This window comes from Miniopterus natalensis, chromosome X (assembly GCF_054644295.1).
Source record: "Miniopterus natalensis isolate mMinNat1 chromosome X, mMinNat1.hap1, whole genome shotgun sequence".
NCBI lineage: Eukaryota > Metazoa > Chordata > Mammalia > Chiroptera > Miniopteridae > Miniopterus > Miniopterus natalensis.
In genome coordinates, this window is record NC_142103.1 from 16,506,125 (window position 1) to 16,524,796 (window position 18,672).

At 39.2% G+C, this 18,672-nt stretch overlaps 1 protein-coding gene across 1 annotated transcript; it reads left to right on the forward strand.

The window, feature by feature from the left end:
- Positions 1 to 1,352: 1,352 nt before the first annotated feature.
- NKAP (NFKB activating protein) lies at positions 1,353 to 17,156 on the forward strand. Its single transcript, XM_087813541.1, has 9 exons — positions 1,353 to 1,860; positions 4,472 to 4,552; positions 9,445 to 9,515; positions 9,701 to 9,841; positions 11,767 to 11,830; positions 12,774 to 12,883; positions 12,982 to 13,057; positions 14,016 to 14,165; positions 16,828 to 17,156. Exons 1-9 carry the CDS (start codon positions 1,469 to 1,471, stop codon positions 17,000 to 17,002), a joined length of 1,260 nt encoding a protein of 419 aa, XP_087669667.1. The 5' UTR covers positions 1,353 to 1,468; the 3' UTR covers positions 17,003 to 17,156.
- The last annotated feature ends 1,516 nt before the right edge of the window (positions 17,157 to 18,672 follow it).

Sequence of the window (18,672 nt, forward strand, 5' to 3'; positions counted from 1 at the left end):
AATCAAATGCTTCATTAATTAAAGCACTTCATTAATTAGTGGCATAACCATACAGAGAGAAACAGTTTCATGTCTGTTTAAGATAGTAATTTCATCAAGCATCCCTAGTAGGGGTATGCCCTAGGGATAAAAAATCTTCAACTCTTTTCAGTAATTCTTTCGTTGGTGGTAATGTTGGCATTTTTACACTGACACTGCTATATGTGTATTGTGGGATAAAATAAATCAGTAATTATACTGGGGACATTGAGAGATGGAATTTTTATTCAGGAAAAAAAAGGAAATACAGATATAAGATTATTGAGGTTAAATAAAATCTCTGTGGTCCTGAATGGAAGTACAAATGTGAATAATTCATGGTGTATTTTATCTTCAAATAAGATATTACCTCTATTCACCGATTGGGGGGAAAAAGATATCCAATAGCATGGTCAACTTTTCCATTTAGCATTATGTCATAGACCTTTAAATTCCAAAAAAGGAGGTTTCCAATAATTAATGGCGTTAGTTTTCAAGGTCTGATAAGTTACTTCTTAGAAGCAAAGGCCCAGAGGCCATCTAGCTACTAATAGAATGGATCCAGAATTTCCACAGAAAACTCACTGTGTATTCAAAAATTAAAGTCTGTAGAATTAGTGTTTCAATGCTCTTTCATTTTAAAAACAGTGTAAAATGAATAAAAATAATGATCATTAACCATGTGTTGCTAAGCTAGTATATGATGGGACTATTTTAAGGGCCCAGACAAGGAGAGGGGTTACAAATTCCTTTTGCTGGAGTACATTGGTGGAGATGGATGGGCGGGGGGGGGGGGAGGGGGAAGAATGTGCAAATTTTCTGTAGGCTGCAAATTTAATTGGAGTGTATGAGGCTCAAGTCATTAATATAGAATGTGTGCCCTCTAAGCTAATTGGGAAATATGGGGCTTAGGAATCATTGCTGACCGCCAATTAAGATAAACGTTACTTATTTTGCTTGGAATTGGAAAGAAAATTTTGCGTGTGTGTGTGTGTGTGTGTATTCGTGTATGTGCACGCGCATGTGTACACACATGTACACAAACATGTATGTTAAATTACATGCGCTTGTTGTTCATACGGCCGCTCAGTAAAAAGTGGCCTGTGGCCTGTCGTCCCGTCCTTCCCTTCAGCTATTTCAATTCGAGGATGAAGAAAGGACAAGGTCCCCAGTCCAGTTTAGACTTGAGCAACCTCGCTCGGAACCGGAAAGATGCACCGGCCCGGTTGCCCCACCGGCTTCGTTATGCGGATACACACATCGCCTCCCGTCGGCAGGACTAGCTAAGTCCGGGGAAGGTATTTGCCAACGTACCCGGAACTGTTTCCAAGGTTTTCTCAGGTTCAGGTTGTCGCGCGGTGACAGTTTCTGGGTGCCAAGGCTGCCGATATCTTCCCAGGTTAACTAGATCGCCCCCTTCCCCTCCGGCTTCGGGGACCCAGCGGCAGCGATGGCTCCGGTGTCTGGTTCGCGCAGTCCGGAGAGGGAGGCCTCGGGCTCCAGGGCGAAGTACCGCAGTTCGTCGAAGAGCCCTAAACCCAGCAAATCCGCCCGCTCCCCGCGGCGCCGCCGCTCGCGCTCGCGCTCGCGCTCTTGCTCTCGGTCTGGGGATCGGAATGGCCTCAGCCATCAGTCGAGTGGCCTCAGCCAAGGCTCCCGAAATCAGCCCTACCGCTCCCGCTCGCGGTCACGCTCTCGAGAGCGGCCCTCTGCGACGCGGGGCACCCCCTTCGCTTCTGCCTCCGCGTCCGCCTATTATGGCGGCTACTCACGCCCCTACGGGAGCGACAAGCCATGGCCTAGCCTCCTGGACAAGGAGAGGGAGGAAAGCCTGCGGCAGAAGTGAGTGAGATGGACGCAACCTCTCCTGCGCCCACCTGCCTTCCGAGTCGATTTATAGTTCATCCCTACTGACTATTCGCATTTCGCTCTTTCTGTGTGCTTTGCGCCCATTTTCATCCCTTCAGCCCACGCACAACGCCTTTTTCGCTCTTTCCTTTCTTTAGGTTTTCACTCATCCTCAGGCCCATTTTTACAGTGCCCTGGTCTCCCGCTACCCGCTTCTGCCTCCTAGCTTGTAGCGGGCATGGCCAAGAGCCTCAGACCTACCGGAATTATATAGCATTTTCTTGATTGCATGGTTATCATTCATGAGCATGTTTTTATTCCCCACTAGACTGGTCTCATAGAAAGGAGGAGCCCTATTTTATTGATTACAAAATTCACAGTACTTTGTAGGAACTCAACCATTGCTTGTTGAATGATCAGACAGGTTTGAGATGGTAACAGGATGTGTAAGTGGAAGAAAATGTTCTAAAGCGAACTGGAAAGGGTTGAAATGAAGGGTTTAAATTGGAGAGGAGAAAAACCTCTGAGACAAGATAATTGAATGAATGTAGGAAAAGTGGGCTGCTAAACTGTAGATTAGGCTACACTGAGAAAGGTTGTTAAGTGTTCTCAATCTTACCATGAAAAGTAAGGTCAGGGTGAGATCAGGTATGTAATTAGAGTATTGGAGTAGGAAAATGGATAGTTTAAAAAGTAGAAAGGAAAAGGGTTATTATAATTATTGCTAAGTCTTAATATCGAATGCTTATTGAGTGTTAAATTATGTCAGGCACTGTACTAAGTGCTTTACATGCACTGGGTGTTAAAAAAGTATTACAGGCATTAAGGTTATGGTTATAACATCTGGGAGAAGTCCCCATGAATTGTTTTCTTCCAGGAGTGGGAAGTCCATAAAGCACAGTGATGAAAAGGACAGGCTCCAGAATCAGACTTGCCTGAATTTGAAGCACTGCTTTGCTACTTAATAGCTGTGTGACCTTGGCAAGTTACTTAACCTCTATGAGCTTCATTTCTTCACTGTTTAAAAGGGGATAAAATTAACGATTGCTTTTAGAGTTGTAATGATTTAGTGCTTAGAACATAAATAGTCCTTAAGTGTTAGCTATTAGGTTTTCCCACATGGGAAAAGAAACAGTTAAGTTGGAGACCTCCTCTCCAATTAAGTTTTTCAGAAAGTTATCCTAAGACTGTGTCAATCAAAAAGCACCCAGCTTCTTACTAGACAGTCCTCACTAAAAGATGTTGGAACTTCTTGGATGAAATTTGCATTTGTACATTTAGAAGATAAATAATTTATCTTAAGAGGGCAGGTGGCAGCAGGGATGAGAATTTAACTGCTTGCCTTGCTCTTTACAGCCTGTCAGGCATTTTTCCCCCTGTGTGCATAATATTCCAAGTTCAGTTGGAATATTAGTATGTCCCTTTTTATTTTATTTTTATTTTTTTTAATATGTCTTGATTTCAGAGAGAGGAAGGGAGAGGGAGAAGGAAGGAGAGAAACATCAATGATGAGAGTCATTGATCCGCTGCTTCCTGCTTGCCCCTCACTGGGGATTGAACCTCAGTCTCCAGGATCATAGGTCAGTGCTCAACCGCTGAGCCATGCCGGCCGTGCAGTATGTCCCTTTTTGAGACTATTTCTTCAAGTGGGGAACCCGACTCTAACTCCATGATTATAATACCTTTTCCCCTGAATAAAGAAGTAAAAAATAATTTATTCAAACAATCTAACCAATTATATTTATTTTGTAAGATTAAAAAAAAAAAAAAAAATGGAATCACAAGCAGCTAAACTTTGAGGAATTGAGCCTTAGGTTTTTTGTATTTTGTTTGTTTATGAGTAATAACAAAAATTAAGAGAAGACATCACAAACATAAAACAAGAAAAAAATTTTGTGTCTCCAAGAGTAGATAGAGATGTACTCCTTTTCTAAAGAACTAAAGAGAAAACTGAAAGAAAACAGACCCTGTATTTCATTGAGTACAGTTTTTGTCAAATAAAACTTTTGCTTTCAGAGCTTCCTTTATTTTTTATTTCTTTATTTTTTATTTATCTTTATTGTTGAAAGTATGACAGATGTCCCCCCTTGACCCCTTCTATCCCATTCCCACACACCCTCCGCCCCCCCCCAGCTTCCTTTATTTTCTACTTCCAATGCTTCGTTTTTATTTTCTTCATTAATTCTTGAGTTTCAGCAAATGGAAAGTTTGACCAAACAAAAGTAATGACTTCTCTTTATTTTCATAAATGTGTGTAAACAAAAGAAGTATTCCCAAATGTAAAACTGTTTCTGTCACATATTGCAGAAGATGAAATGAGCAGCTGGGAGCTATGTCATGTATGCAGCAGAAAGCATGCACTTGAAATGCACCAGGCTGCATTTCTGGCCCAGCCTCTCAGGCTGTCTATAGTCTGTACTATTTGATAGTACTATCAAAACATCAGATCATAATTGTTGAGTTTACACTTAAGCCAAGTTTTTATTAATTTAAAGTTTAAAATGTAAAGTGAAAATAGGACTTAACTGGACTCCTTTGAGTTTGGTTACATATTTAGGAAACAATTTATTTATGGAGTTATAATTTATATGCCTGTATCTTCTAGGAGATTAAGTGAGAGAGAGAGGATTGGAGAACTGGGAGCTCCTGAAGTATGGGGACTTTCTCCAAAGAATCCAGAACCAGAGTAAGTGATTTAAAAATATTTTTCAAAATTTAACATTTGTTTAAACCCACAGTCTTGTCAAATGTTTTGTTAAGTGAAGAACTTTAAGTACAGCTCACATTTTTCTCTTTTCTTGTCATTTATGCTATTCTACCCCTTAAGTTTTAAAAAGAGTGAACATACCTAAAGTTTAAAACATGTTGCTAGTAGATTTTAGCATGCTAATAGTTTTCTTAAATTGTTATTCACGGGGTGCTAATTTCCTATTCATAGGAGGGTACAATGTTTAAACAAATACATTCATATTATTTCTAATTATTTTTTCTCAATCAAATAGCAGATTCCATGTCAGATGTTAGCATTACAGAGGGACATTTTGAGATATAATTGACATACAACATTATATTACTTTCAGGTGTACAACATAATGATTTGATGTGTGTATACAGGGGTGGGCAAAAGTAAGTTTACAGGAAAAGAGTATAATAGTTAATAAGTAATAATACAAGAATAAACTCTGGCCCAGCCGCGTGTGGCTCAGGGGTTGAGCATCGACCTAGGATCCAGGAGATCGAGGTTCGATTCCCGGTCAGGGCACAGGCCCGGATTGCGGGCTCTATCCCCATTGGGGGCGTGCAGGAGGCAGCCGATCAATGACTCTCTCTCATCATTGATGTTTCTATCACTCTCTCTCCCTCTCCCTTTCTCTCTCTGAAATCAATAAAGATACATGTTTTTAAAAAAAGAAAATAAACTTCATTTTTTAAAAAAAGAATAAACTCTTGTTTCCCATACTCACAATTGTAAACCTACTTTTGCCCCACCCTGTGTATTCTTGGCTCCTTTGTTGTAAATTAATTGACCATATATGTGTAGGTTTATTTCTGGGCTCTCTATTCTGTTCCCAAATGAATTTTTTTTACAATGAATATACTGACATGGTTTTGTTTTGTTTTCCTGTGTCAGATAGTATCTGACGGCTTAATTCTTTTTCATTTTTCTTATTTTTTCTCTCTGATTCTGTTCATAAGTTTCTTCTTCCCTCTCCTCTGTTTCTGTGTCTACTGTAGGTTGAGTTGAAACCATGGGCTTGACAGATAAACTTGTCATTTGTGAAAGGATGATAAAGCATTGTTCTTACAAATACTTTTGGAAAATGCTTGAAGAATCTGACCTCAAAGAATTAAAGTTGGAAAGATAAATAATTTGGGGGGCTGTACCTAAATTATTCTAGATGTGATTTTCAAAGAAAAGATATGATATAGGAATTCCTTTTCTAAACTATTATGGAATTTTTATAATACTCATTTTCAGAATTCTCTAACAGAATAAAACATATTTATACTGTAGTGCGTGATATTCTTCTTGCTCTGGGGAGACAGAACGGTTGCTGCTCTGCCATGTGTCCTTTACACACGTAGAATAAAACTATGACGTCTTCCTTCAGCCTTCCTATTTCCACTTTCTTTCATCTTTCCTTACAGCTCCCATTTCCTTACTTTTGCCCTGTGGTTTCTTCTGAAATTTAAATCTTACACACTTATTTCAATTTGAACATCCCTTTGTAAACTAAAACATTATGCAAGTGTCAGTGATTATTATATTATTATGAAGGTGGTAAATCCTTAAACTGTACTCTTAGCAAAGTAGTCATGCTTGCTTTTAATGGTTATTGGAAATTGTTTGTTACTGAAAATTTTTAACTCCATATTTTTATATTCTGTGGTCCATATTTCATCACTTTTCTGATTGTTTTATTTTTTTTTCATTTACAGTCAACATACAATATTATATTAGTTTCAGGTGTACAACCTCATGATTAGACATTTATATGACTTACTAGATAAATCTAGTACCCATCTGGCACCATATACAGTTATTACAATATTATTGAGTATATTTCCTATGCCTTACTTTATATCCCCCTGAATATTCTGTAGCTACCAATATGTACTTCTTAATCCCTTCACCTCTTTCACCCATCCCCTCAACCCCTCTCCTATCTGGCAACCATCAAAATGTTCTCTGTATCTACGAGTCTGTTTCTGTTCTGCTTATTTGTTTTTTAGATTCCACATATAAGTGAAATCACCTGGCTTTTTTTTTTTATCTAACTTATTTCACTTAGCATAATACTCTCTAGGTGCATCCATGTTGTTGCAGAGGGCAAGGTTTCATTAATTTTTATAGCTGAGTAATATTCCATTGTATATATACACCACTTCTTTATCCAGTCATCTGTTGATGGACACTTAAGTTGCTTCCATATCTTGGCTGTTGTAAATAATGCTGCAATGAACATATGGATGTACATGTCTTTCTTTTTTGTAAATTTTTATTTATTGATTTTAGAGAGAGAAAGAGAGACATCAGTTTTTGTTGTTCTGCTCATTTATGCATTCATTGGTTGCTTCTTGTACGTGCCCTGACCGGGGATTGAACCTGCAACCTTGAGGTATTGGGACGATGCTCTAACCAACTGAGCTACCTAACCAGGGCTATATGTCCTTTCGATTTAGTGTTTTGAGTTTCTTTGGATAAATACCCAGAAGTGGAGTTGCTGGGTTCTTCTTTGTCTCTTGTTAGAGCCTTTGCTTTAAAGTCTATTTTGTCTGGTATAAGTATTGCTACCCCAGCTTTTTGTTTTGTTTTGGTTCCATTTTCATAAAATATCTTTTTCCATCCCTTTATTTTCAGTCTGTGTGTGTCTTTCAATCTGAAGTGAGTCTCTTGTAGACAGCATATGTAAGGGTCTCGTTTTCTTATCCATTCAGTTACTGCATACCTTTTTTTTTTTAAATCCTCACCCAAGGATATGTGTTTATTGATTTGAGAGAGAGAGAGAGAAACATGGATCAGTTGCTTCTTGTAGATTGCTTGTCTCCATTTTATTTAGTTCTTTTTCTGGAGTTTTGTTCTGTCTTTCATTTGGGACATGTTTCTTTGTCTCCTCATTTTGGCAGCCTCCCTGTGTTTGTTTTTATGTATTAAGTAGAGCTACTACATCCCCCAGTCTTGGTAGAGTGGCCTTATGTAATAGGTGTCCTGTAGGGCCAGTGGCACAGCATTCCTGGTCACCTGAGCTGGGCAATCCAGGTGCTCCCCTGTGTGGGCTGTGTGCACTGTCCTGTTGCAGTTGAGCCTTGATTGCTGTTGGCAGGGCACTGCTCCCCCTCAGGCAATCGGCTGCAAAGACCAGCTGCAACTACAGCAGAGAAGCTGCTGTTCAGGGGCCAACCCCACAGAACAGGACTCGATTCAGTGGGGCTTTGATGCCCACTGAATCCATCCTTTGAGTTTGTCGCTTGTGGAGGTGGTTGGGTTGTAATCCGGCGTGGTCTGAATCTGCCCACCAGAGGTGTGCTGGCTCTGGGGCCTCCTGGGAGGTGCAAGGTCAGCCACTGCCTGGGTCTACCCGGCATGAACTACTGCAGATGGCTGCTACCTCTGCTGGGCTTGGAGGTGCCTGGGAGAGGCCAAGCTGCAAACCAACTCCGGCTGCCATTAGATCCAGGCCTGGAGCCACTTAGCAAGAGGTACAGGGTACACAGAGGCCATATACTGCTTGTTTGGGAGATTTTAGCAAAATCCAAAGCATGAGGCAAGAGAGATCCTTTGTATGCAAAAGCCACTGGAAACGCCTTGGGTATGCCCGCAAGTTGGGTGGGGCAGGGTCTCAGGGAATCACCAGGGCCAGGCCGACAGTGTTAGCCACCTTCACGGAGACTCAGATATGGCACCCACCTGCTGGATCTCTGTGGGGAGGGCTCAGCAAAGGAACAGTGGCCTCTGCCAGCACTTCTGTCTGGGAGAAAGCTGCCCCTCCAGCTCTCACTCTGAGGCCAATCAGTTCCTTCATGCACTGATGCCTTTTGAGCTGCTGCCCCAGTGCTGGAGCTCAGAGTGACTGAGTCTAAATGAGTCCATGCGGAGGCCCTTTATGAGGAACACCTGGGACTCGAGCAGCCCTCTGCCTTCTCAACCACAATCCCCGCTGGCTTAGCCAGAAGTTATGGTGCCTTCTCTCCCTGGCACTGGAACCCTGGGCTGGGGGTTCTGATGGACTGGGACCCCTCAGTCCTCAGAGGGGACCTCTGCAGCTGAGGTATCCCTCCTGATTTTTTTTTAATCCTCACCAGAGGATATTTTTTCCATTGCTTTTCAGGGAGAGTGGAAAGGGGAGGGGGGGAGAGAGGGAGAGGCAGGGAGGGGGGGGAGAGGGAGAGGGAGGGAGAGAGAGAGAGAGAGAGGGAGGGAGAGAGGGAGAGGGAGGGAGAGAGAGAGAAAGAGAGAGAGAGAAAGAAAGAGAAAGAAGAAAGAAAGAAAGAAAGAAAGAAAGAAAGAAAGAGAGAGAGAGAGAGAGAGAGAGAGAGAGAGAGAGAGAGAGAGAAAGAAAGAAAGAAAGAAAGAAAGAAAGAAAGAAAGAAAGAAAGAAAGAAAGAAAGAAAGAAAGAAAGAAAGAAAGAAAGAAAAAGAGAAACATGGATGTGGGAAAGACACATCAATTGGTTGCCTCCCACACACACCCCTACTGGGGCCAGGGATCAGGCCTGCAACTGAGGTATGTGCCCTTGGCCAGAATCAAATCCGGGCCCCTTCAGTCCCAGGGCTGATGCTCTAAGCACTGAGCCAAACCAGCTAGGGCTCCTTCCTGATTTTTAACTGCCATATGTGGGTGTGTAACTAGCCCGTTGCTGTCTCTGCGCCTCCTCAGTGTGGCTTCTTCTGTAATTTTTAGTTGTAGGGCTTCTGTTCAGCTAGATTTCAGGTGATTTTGAATGTTGGTTGTTCTGTAGTTTAGTTGTAATTTTGGTGTGGTGGTGGGAGGTTCCAAGTACCGCACTTACCTACGCCATTATCCTGACTGGCCCCCCCATTTTTCTGATTCTTATAACCATGTTCTTTCATTTCAGCTCTGATGAACACACACCAGTAGAGGATGAAGAGCCAAAGAAAAGCACCACTTCAGCTTCCACTTCAGAAGGTATTATTTTAAACACAGAACTTTCTATTTAGAAGTTTAAAACTCAGTTTATAAATAGTTGAATATTAGGCTCTGCGCTTTTGTTCAAATTGTCTATCCCATTCCTTTTCAATATTTCAAATACAGTAAAATTGATACTCAGAAATACTTCTTTACAAGTTAGTTTTTCTTTCTATTTTATGTAGAAGAAAAGAAGAAGAAGAAGAAGTCCAGTCATTCAAAAGAAAGGTCCAAGAAGAGGAGAAAGAAAAAATCATCTAAAAGAAAACACAAGAAGTATTCTGACGATAGCGACAGTGACTCTGATTCTGAATCAGACTCCAGTGGTAAGAAAGCCAGCATCATTCTGCCAGCCTCACTTCAAAACTGCTTTACTTCCTAAAGTTTATTTCAGAAGTAGATTCTTAAAAACAATAATAATAGTCACGAGTTTTTGAACACTTACTGACTTTGTCCGGAGCACCCTGCTAAGTGCTTGCTATTTAATCCACACAGTAACTATAGGTAACATCTTAGAGGTGGGGAAAGGGAGGCACAGAGCAGCTTGAAGTACCACCCTCAAGGTCACACCTTTGGGATTCAAACCTAAGCAGTGTGACTCTAGATTGTTTGCTTGTAGTTGTACAAGGCCTGTGGCACTGAACCAAGGCAGGGTTGGGCTGCGAGGTGTGTGGTGCCAAACCAAGCCATACAGGGCTGTATCAGCCCAGTGGAGCAGCTCTTTTGTGTAATTCTCACAGTCAGTGGGCACCTTTGTGCAGTTTTCAAAAAGGCACACCATAAAGGACCCCCTTCAGGCTGGCAGCTGATTTAAGGAAGGCAAACACCCCCTGTGGGGTGGTACATCAAACACTTTTTTTGTGCTCAGTCCTGGCTGATGATTGACAGAGGGTGCCTCCTCTGGGGACCTTACACAAAGATGTCCCTTCCTCTTGTGTCACCTGGGTTTCCAGACCCCCATTGTCACTTTTCTTCCTCGTTGCTGGAAGACTGGACTTTTTTGTTTTTTTAATCCTCACCGGAGAGTTTTTTCCATTGCTTCTCAGAGAAAGTAGAAGGGAGGCAGGGAGGGAGGGAGGGAGGGAGGGGAAAGAGAAAGAAAGAAACCGATATGAGAGAGACACATCATTTGGTTGCCCTCCGCACGCACCCCGACCGGGGCCCGGGAACGAGCCTGCAACCGAGGTACATTCCCTTGGCCACAGTTGAACCCAGGACCCTTCAGGCTGTGGGCTGATGGTCTAAGCACTGAACAAAATCGGTCAGGGCAAGACTGGACTTTCTTAAAACCCAAATCTGAGCATGTCAGCCACCTACTTAAAATCCTTCAGTAGCTCCCCACAGCCTTCAGGGTAAAGTTCAGACCCTGATCGATCTGCTCTAATCACATATATCCTCTCACTTTCTCTTGTAGCATCCTCTGTAGCCTGAGAACTACTTTCTGTCTCCTCAATATTTCATGTTCTTTCTCTTAATTTTGTCACTTGATACAGAGAGTTCGCCTGCCTGCAATGCCAGTCTCCCCCTCCTGCGGCTTGGCTTACTCACTTCAACAGTGGGTGTGCATTACTTTTGTAATAAAACTGATTTTAAAAGAAGTAGGTTAAGAGTCACCTTTGCCTAGTCGGCCATTCCTCAGCCACCCTCTCCAGATCAGCCTGATTTTGAGACTCCTCTATAGGCCTGGAGCGCCTCAGGCTTCCCCCTATCACTCTGGATTCTACTTCTCTCTCTACTCCTGTCTCCTCTGTTAGACTGAGCTCCTGGAAAGCATCCCCCCCAAGCACACCTATAGGGCTTTCTCTCTTTCCATCATGAAAATACCCAAACATTCAGAAAAGTAAAGAGAATAGTATAATACCATATACATATCACCTAGATTTTAACAGTTGTTGGTATTTTGAAATATTTGCTTCAAGTGTTTTTGGGTGTGTTTTTTTCTGATAGTCAATGTAAATTACACATATCACACTGCCACCCCAAGGATTTCTTTTATGACATTTTCCTATTTAATCACAATACTAATATTTCATGTAATAAAATTAGTGATAATACCCCATATCACCAAATACTTCGTGGGACTTTAATTTCTGTGTCCCCAGGGCCTAGCACACTTCCTGACAAGTAGCAATAAATGAATGAATGAATTTCTGAGTAACAACAAATAGAACAGCAATGGAATATTCACTCAAAAGTATTGGGGGTTTAGAGTTAAATTTGTAAAAAATTTCTAATGTGCTTTAATTTGCAGATGAAGACACAAAAAGGAGATCAAAGAAAGCCAAGAAAAAGGAAAAGAAGAAGAAACACAGATCGTCAGTTCTTTTCTTTAATTTTTATTATGGAAAAGTTCAAATATATATAAAATTACATAAAACAGTGAAATGATCCCCCATGTAACCATCGCCCAGCTTGCACAATTACCAACTCACAGGCAGCCTCCACTGCCCCCCCCCCATTATTTTGAAACCAGTCCCAGATATCATTTCATCCATAAACCAGCATGTTTCTCTAAAAGATAGGCATTCTTTAAAAAAAAAAAAAACACATCATAACTACAGTACTGTTATCACACCTAAAATATTTAGCAGTAGTTTCTCAGTTCTTGGCAGTTTTTGTGCAGTCTCTTCAAATCAGGATCCAAGTAATTCCATAAATTGCCATTAACTGGTATTGTCTCTCACATCTCTAAATCCTCTTTTTGTTTTTGCAAATTGTTGAAGAAGCCAAATCGTTTGTTTGTCCTGTAGAGTTTCCTGCAGTAGGGATTTTGTTGACTGTATTCTTATTGTTCCTTTTAACGTGTTCTGTTCTCTGTATTTATAAGAGAAACCTACCCTCACCAACCATTTGGTTACCTCAAAGTACAGTTTGTATAGGAAGGGCAGGATAATTGCTTACTTTTTTTGTTTTATGAGTTTTCAAAATACTCATACATGTTTAATGTTTTTTAATCCATTACACTTAAAATTATTGATGCTCAAATTGGTAAGAGCTGTTTTTTAAACTGCTTTATTTCTATTATCTTTCTGCAACATGAGAATTTTATTTCATCGGTTCCCTTTAGGGATCTTTTTTTTTATAGTGAAACGTGATTTGGTTAAATAAGTTAGAAGCTTTTTAAATTAAAATTCTCTAAGAAGTTTGAATAAGCTGAGAGTTCACATCATTTTAATCAGTCTTTTCATTGCCTTGAAAAAATAATATGCCCTTTAACATGGGAATATTAAGTCAGTTTGTATCAAATTATAATTACAGGAAGAAATACAAGAAAAAGAAGTCTAAGAAGAGCAGAAAAGATTCCAGTGATTCAAGCTCTAAAGATTCCCAAGAAGAGTTTCTGGAGAACCCCTGGAAGGATCGATCAAGTAGGTTCTTCTGATACACTTTGACTCAGAACAGATAAAACATTAAATTAACCAATTAGTCAAAATGTGAATTATTTTCCTGAACATTTTTCATGCAGAGCCTGAAGAACCCTCAGATTTAATTGGCCCAGAGGCTCCAAAAACACTTGCCTCTCAAGATGATAAACCTCTGAAGTAAGTTAACAGTGCATTTACAATATCTAAAGTACCTTCCCAAAAGTGGGGCCCTAACTTACCTTTCCAAGCTTCTTGCCCTCTGCTCCCCCATTTATACCCCAGGTGCCAGCTGAACTGAACTAAATTTCCCTGTTTACTGTGCACTTTCCCACACTGTGCCCTGTTTCCCTTATTTCTTCCCCCAACATGCTTTCCCTTTTCCCAGCCCTGTTTCCTTCACTACCTCCAATTTCTTCCTGTTAAAATCCATACCATCCTTCAAAGCCCTTTTCAAAAGGAGAGGCGTGTGCTGATTCCCAGTACCTTCCCTCCACAAATAGGTGTGATTCCTACCCTGCCCCTCTTTCATCCTCAAACCCTCATAGCATTTTCTATTTCTTTTGTGAAATGTATTATATATTCTACATTATATTCAGTTATATCCTTACTAATATGCAAATTCCACAAGATCAGAGTTTATTTTTGTTTAATAGGTATTTAAGAAGCATTCAATGCATTAAATGAAGGGATGATAGTTTGCAAAGTCCCCTTGAATGAAAGGTAATAGATAATTGTTACTGTGCATGTTATTACTGGTTATAAGGCTAAACAATATGTTAAATTTGAGATATATATATATATTTTAAAGGAAAAGGGGAAAAGGAATTTGCTGAAAGCAGCAGCAGGAAAGGCAACACCTGTAGGGATAAATTGATCCATAATTGTAAAACATGAATCTGTGCATACTAACACCAATTCTTTTGTTCTTCCAAAGTATCTCCCCACTTCTGGATTAGTTACATAGGTTACAGTGCATTGTTTACTAATTAAAGTAATTCATTTTGGGCTTCCTAGCATGCTGCCACTCAGCAAATGTTATTCCTGCTATTTGCTGAGAGTAAATGAATTTTTGTGCTCTCTCTAGATGAGGAGATTTTTATAATGAACCTTTCCTGAATTCTGAATTTCTTTGTAGCTATGGCCATGCTCTGTTACCTGGTGAAGGTGCAGCTATGGCTGAATATGTAAAAGCTGGAAAACGTATCCCACGAAGAGGTGAAATTGGTTTGACAAGTGAAGAAATTGCATCATTTGAATGTTCGGGTTATGTAATGAGTGGTAGCAGGTATGTTCTTGGCATCGAAGTCAGTTTCTGTGATTAGATCATTTCCTTCTTTCTCACTACCAGAATTATATTTGGTGATTGATTTTCATTAAGTGACCATTCCTAATGAAAAGTAAAGTATAAGTACTGTTTTAATATTGGTTTTATTGGTATAAATGTAGTTGCCTAAAATTCTAAGTACGTATGCAGCTGAGCCTCATACTCAGCTATGTCAAAGAATCTTTCTTTCCAGTGTCCTTTCTTGTTTCATATTTTGTATAGATAGTTTATCCCCTGGAGGATATAGTTAAATTCAGCTATTTTTTTCTACCCCATGAGGAAAGCATTTTCATAAGACAATGTTTCCTGGTTTCTGAGTTTGCCTCTAGTTCTCTGTGGACTCTGAGAATGAAGAGCAGAAAAGGATTATGACAGACAGGTTCATCATGGGGAAATGAATATAAAATTAGGAAAGAGAAAGCAAAGTACCAGGAAGAACAAGGAGAGTAAATAGGGCATCTGTACCAAGATCAAACAAGTTTGGATTTTTAAAAACTATAAACTTTTAAAAGTAGTTAAATATTTTAAAATAAAACTGTAGGCAGATATCTGCAGTACCTCTGAAGCACCTCCAGAATCTTAGAATTCTGAGGACCAACATTTGAAAACATTATATCTGATGATCAGCACAATAAGATAAGAAAAAGAAAATACAGGCATAAGGACTGGAAAGAAGGATATAACACTGTCATTTTTTGGCAATGATATGGATTGTTTATATAGAAAATCCTAAAGAATCTATAGATAAATTATAAATAATAGGAGGGTTTAACAAATGGTTGGATATAAGGTTAATACACAAAAATCAGTTGCATCTCTATGCACCAGCACAACTAGAAAATGTAATTAAATAAAAAGAAAACAACATTTATAACAGTATCAGAGAACATGAAGGAGTTAGAAATTAATCTTAATAAAAAATGTCCAGGACCTCTACATGGAAAACTATGAAACATTATTAAGAAACATTAAAAAAGACAGAAATAAATGGAGAAATACCATGTTCATATACAGAAAGGCAATATTGTAAAGTTGTCAGTTCTTCCCAAATTGATCTGTAGATTCAGTGCAGTTTCAATCAAAATCACAACAACAAAATCACAACAGAGTTTTTCATGAAGCTTAATAAGTTGGTTTTAAATTTTATACGTTAGCCTGGTCAGCATGGCTCAGCGGTTGAGCATTGACCTATGATCCAGGAGATCACAGTTCGATTCCCGGTCAGGGCACATGCCCGGGCTGCGGGCTCGATCCCCAGCAGGGGGCCTGCAGGAGGCAGCCGATCAATGACTCTCATCATTGATGTTTCTCTCTCTCTCTCCCCTTCTCCCTTCCTTCCTCTCTCTGAAATCAATAAAAGATATATTTTTAAAAAAAGAAAAAAAAAGAATACCTATAAATGACCCGAAATAAAAGTAGGAAAATGACACAAAGAAGCATTTGTCAGGAGAAGAAATATGTATGGCTTATACATACATAAAAAAGTGTTCATTATCATTGGAAATGGAAATTAAGAATGTACTGGAATACCATTTTGCATGCATTTGATAAACAAAATTTCATAGTTATAACAATACCAAGCATTTGAGAGGATGTGGATCTACAGGATCTCTTAAATATTATTAGTGATGGTGTAAATTGGCACAACCGCTTTGGAAAACAGTCTGACATTATTTTGGAAAGTTGAGCGTTCATATACTTTTATGACCCAGCAACTGCATACCTAGATACCCAAGAGAAGCTCTTTCCCATGTACTAGGAGACACATAGAGGTTTATTACAGCATTGTTCACATAGCACTTCCTATTCCAGATAATCTACTATCTCTACCCTCAGCAATCTAAATACATTGTCATCTCCTTGACTCTCCATCCTGCCACTCCCCCACTGTCATACTAACCTAAAGTGATTCTCCCTTTTACTCACTCAGTTTTCTCTATTTTTTTTAAGACAGCTCAAGCTTCATCTTGAACTGATTGTATAGGATTGGGTATATGCATGTAAAAAGGCAGGTTTTCACGAAGTTTTCCTTCTAAATAAGTGACCTAAAAAAAATTTTGAAGATGATGTAATAGTTTCCCTCTGCCCCTGCCCCTATACTTTCCTGATTTGTATCTTGTGCTAAATCCCTTCTTTGTTTTCTTTGAGCTGCTACTAGAGTCTAAGTTAAATTCAATTGTAGATTTAGGCTTGGTTCTTTTGGTTGTATGATAAATTTGAACCTTGAAGAAGTTCCACCTAATTGATGACAGCGTAAATCTTTCACCTATCCTGTTATTAATTCCACAAAAGCAAATTCCATGTATTACCTAGCAAGTTTAATAGTTTGCCCTTTCTGGTTGTTTTACTGGAAACAGCAGAACCAGATGTATGCCCTTAGCATTTGAAATTAATAACATTCATGATGTTGACAGGACATCAGAGATCATTATTTAAATACTAAAAATAAATCAAAGGACACGTTGGCAGATAAAATGGTCTTTTGAAAATATTACCCATTACAGAAACAGTTTCTATTTGTCAGTTTTTTTAAGTAAACCACTCTGTATTAAGAAAGGATTAGTGAGAAAGTACTATGAGAATAATTACTGAGAAATTAAGCCAAAAATAAAATTATCTCCAGGCATCGCCGAATGGAGGCCGTGCGACTACGAAAAGAGAACCAGATCTATAGTGCTGATGAGAAGAGAGCACTTGCATCGTTTAACCAAGAAGAAAGACGAAAGAGAGAAAACAAGATTCTGGCCAGTTTTCGAGAGATGGTATACAGAAAAACTAAAGGGAAAGATGACAAATAAGGATTTTCAGATTGTGCAGCAGACATTTTCAACAGAAAGTCTAAGTTTCGTATATCAATACAAAAAGATTGTTGTGATCGGAAAAGCTTTACAGTGCTACTGTGCCTTCTATTTAATTCTTTCAGTCCTTCAATAAAAAGCTGCTCATTGATAACACGTTAGCAAGTTCTTTGGGATATTTTGGATTGACCATAAAACTTTCTGGTTGAAAAATCCAAATTATGAATGAAATCCTACTGTATTGGGGGAGGTGACATTGAGAGAAGATGTCAGTGAGATGAGAAACTTAACTCTTACGCCATGGGATGGCCACTCTTAGCTCTACATGATGCTTGCCCCCCGAACTGAACTTGTGGGAAATTATTATTTCTCTGTGTTGAATGTGTTATAAATGGACTTGATAGAAACATACAAGAGGCCAGTTTTGTTAACAAAATGAAGGCAGTGCTGAAAAAAAGCAAATCTGGAATTTGAAGATTGACTTTTATTGTACAATATATAGTCTGCCTTGGAAATCCTGTATTTCTTTGGTTTTAGTCCCTACCCTCACCCCCAAACCCACAAACCAACCAAAAAGCAAACTAACCCACACACTTGTTGATTTGAAAATGTGAACATTAGTTTTAAAGATTCTTAACAGGTTACTTAAAAATGTTTTGTATTTTTTCCAAATGTAAAATATTGGGAAGTCTACTGCTGTGCCAGTGTAAGTCCATTATTTCCATCTAAGCTGTACTTGGATCATAATTTAAATACTAGACATGAATGGGAGTCAACTGTGGTCAGGAGTTTAATAGGGAAAGTTATAATGAATTATTATTTTAACTTAGTTGTTTTATAAGGATGAAGCTAAAATTGTATTAAACATTTTTGTCTGTCCTTCATGTAATAGGCAGATTTCATTTTAAACATAAACCTTTCAGTTTATTTTTTACCTCATGCAGTTTATTTTTATATAGAACCCCCTCAATTTATCACTTTTTTATGGCTCCTATTGACTTTTAAGTGTGGGAGAAATGGAAATTTCTGGGACTATGAGATTACAGTATTTTTCTTCTCTATTTCGTTCAGTTTTAGTCCTTAGGTCACAAGAGTGAAGGGGGAGGGGACAGTGGGAGTTCGGGTTCTTTTGTTAAGGTTGTTTTGAGCTATGTTATTATTATGGGCCTAGGATAAATTTAAGTTACCTGGGTGATAAGAAAATTCTGACCCTGCTGTTATAAAATGCCCTCTCCTCTCCTCAGAATAGTTTAAAGTCGTTTTTTCAAAGTTTTCAAATACGGCAATCATATTTCAAAGCATAGATCAGAAGTTTTACTGTTTAGCATATGTCCTAGGAAAATGTCTACCTTTAATCCACAACTGGTGAACTGAACAGCCACTTGGCTTGTAGCAACATTTATGACCCCTGAATTTGAAGTTATTTCTATTTATCATCACTGCTGCCTAGCCTAAGAAATCTATTTTTTCCAAAAGTTAAAAGGAAACTAACTAGGTCACAAATTTGTTAGTCCTAATCCATCTACTTCCCTGTATAATAAAACCTAAACTTTAAATGCCCATCTAAATATTTTGTTCTCTAAGAACATTATTTTTTGTCACTGACTTCTAGAGACTGAATGAGTTTTGTTCTCTTATTTTCAGTAGGCAAGATAGTTCAAGTGCAACAA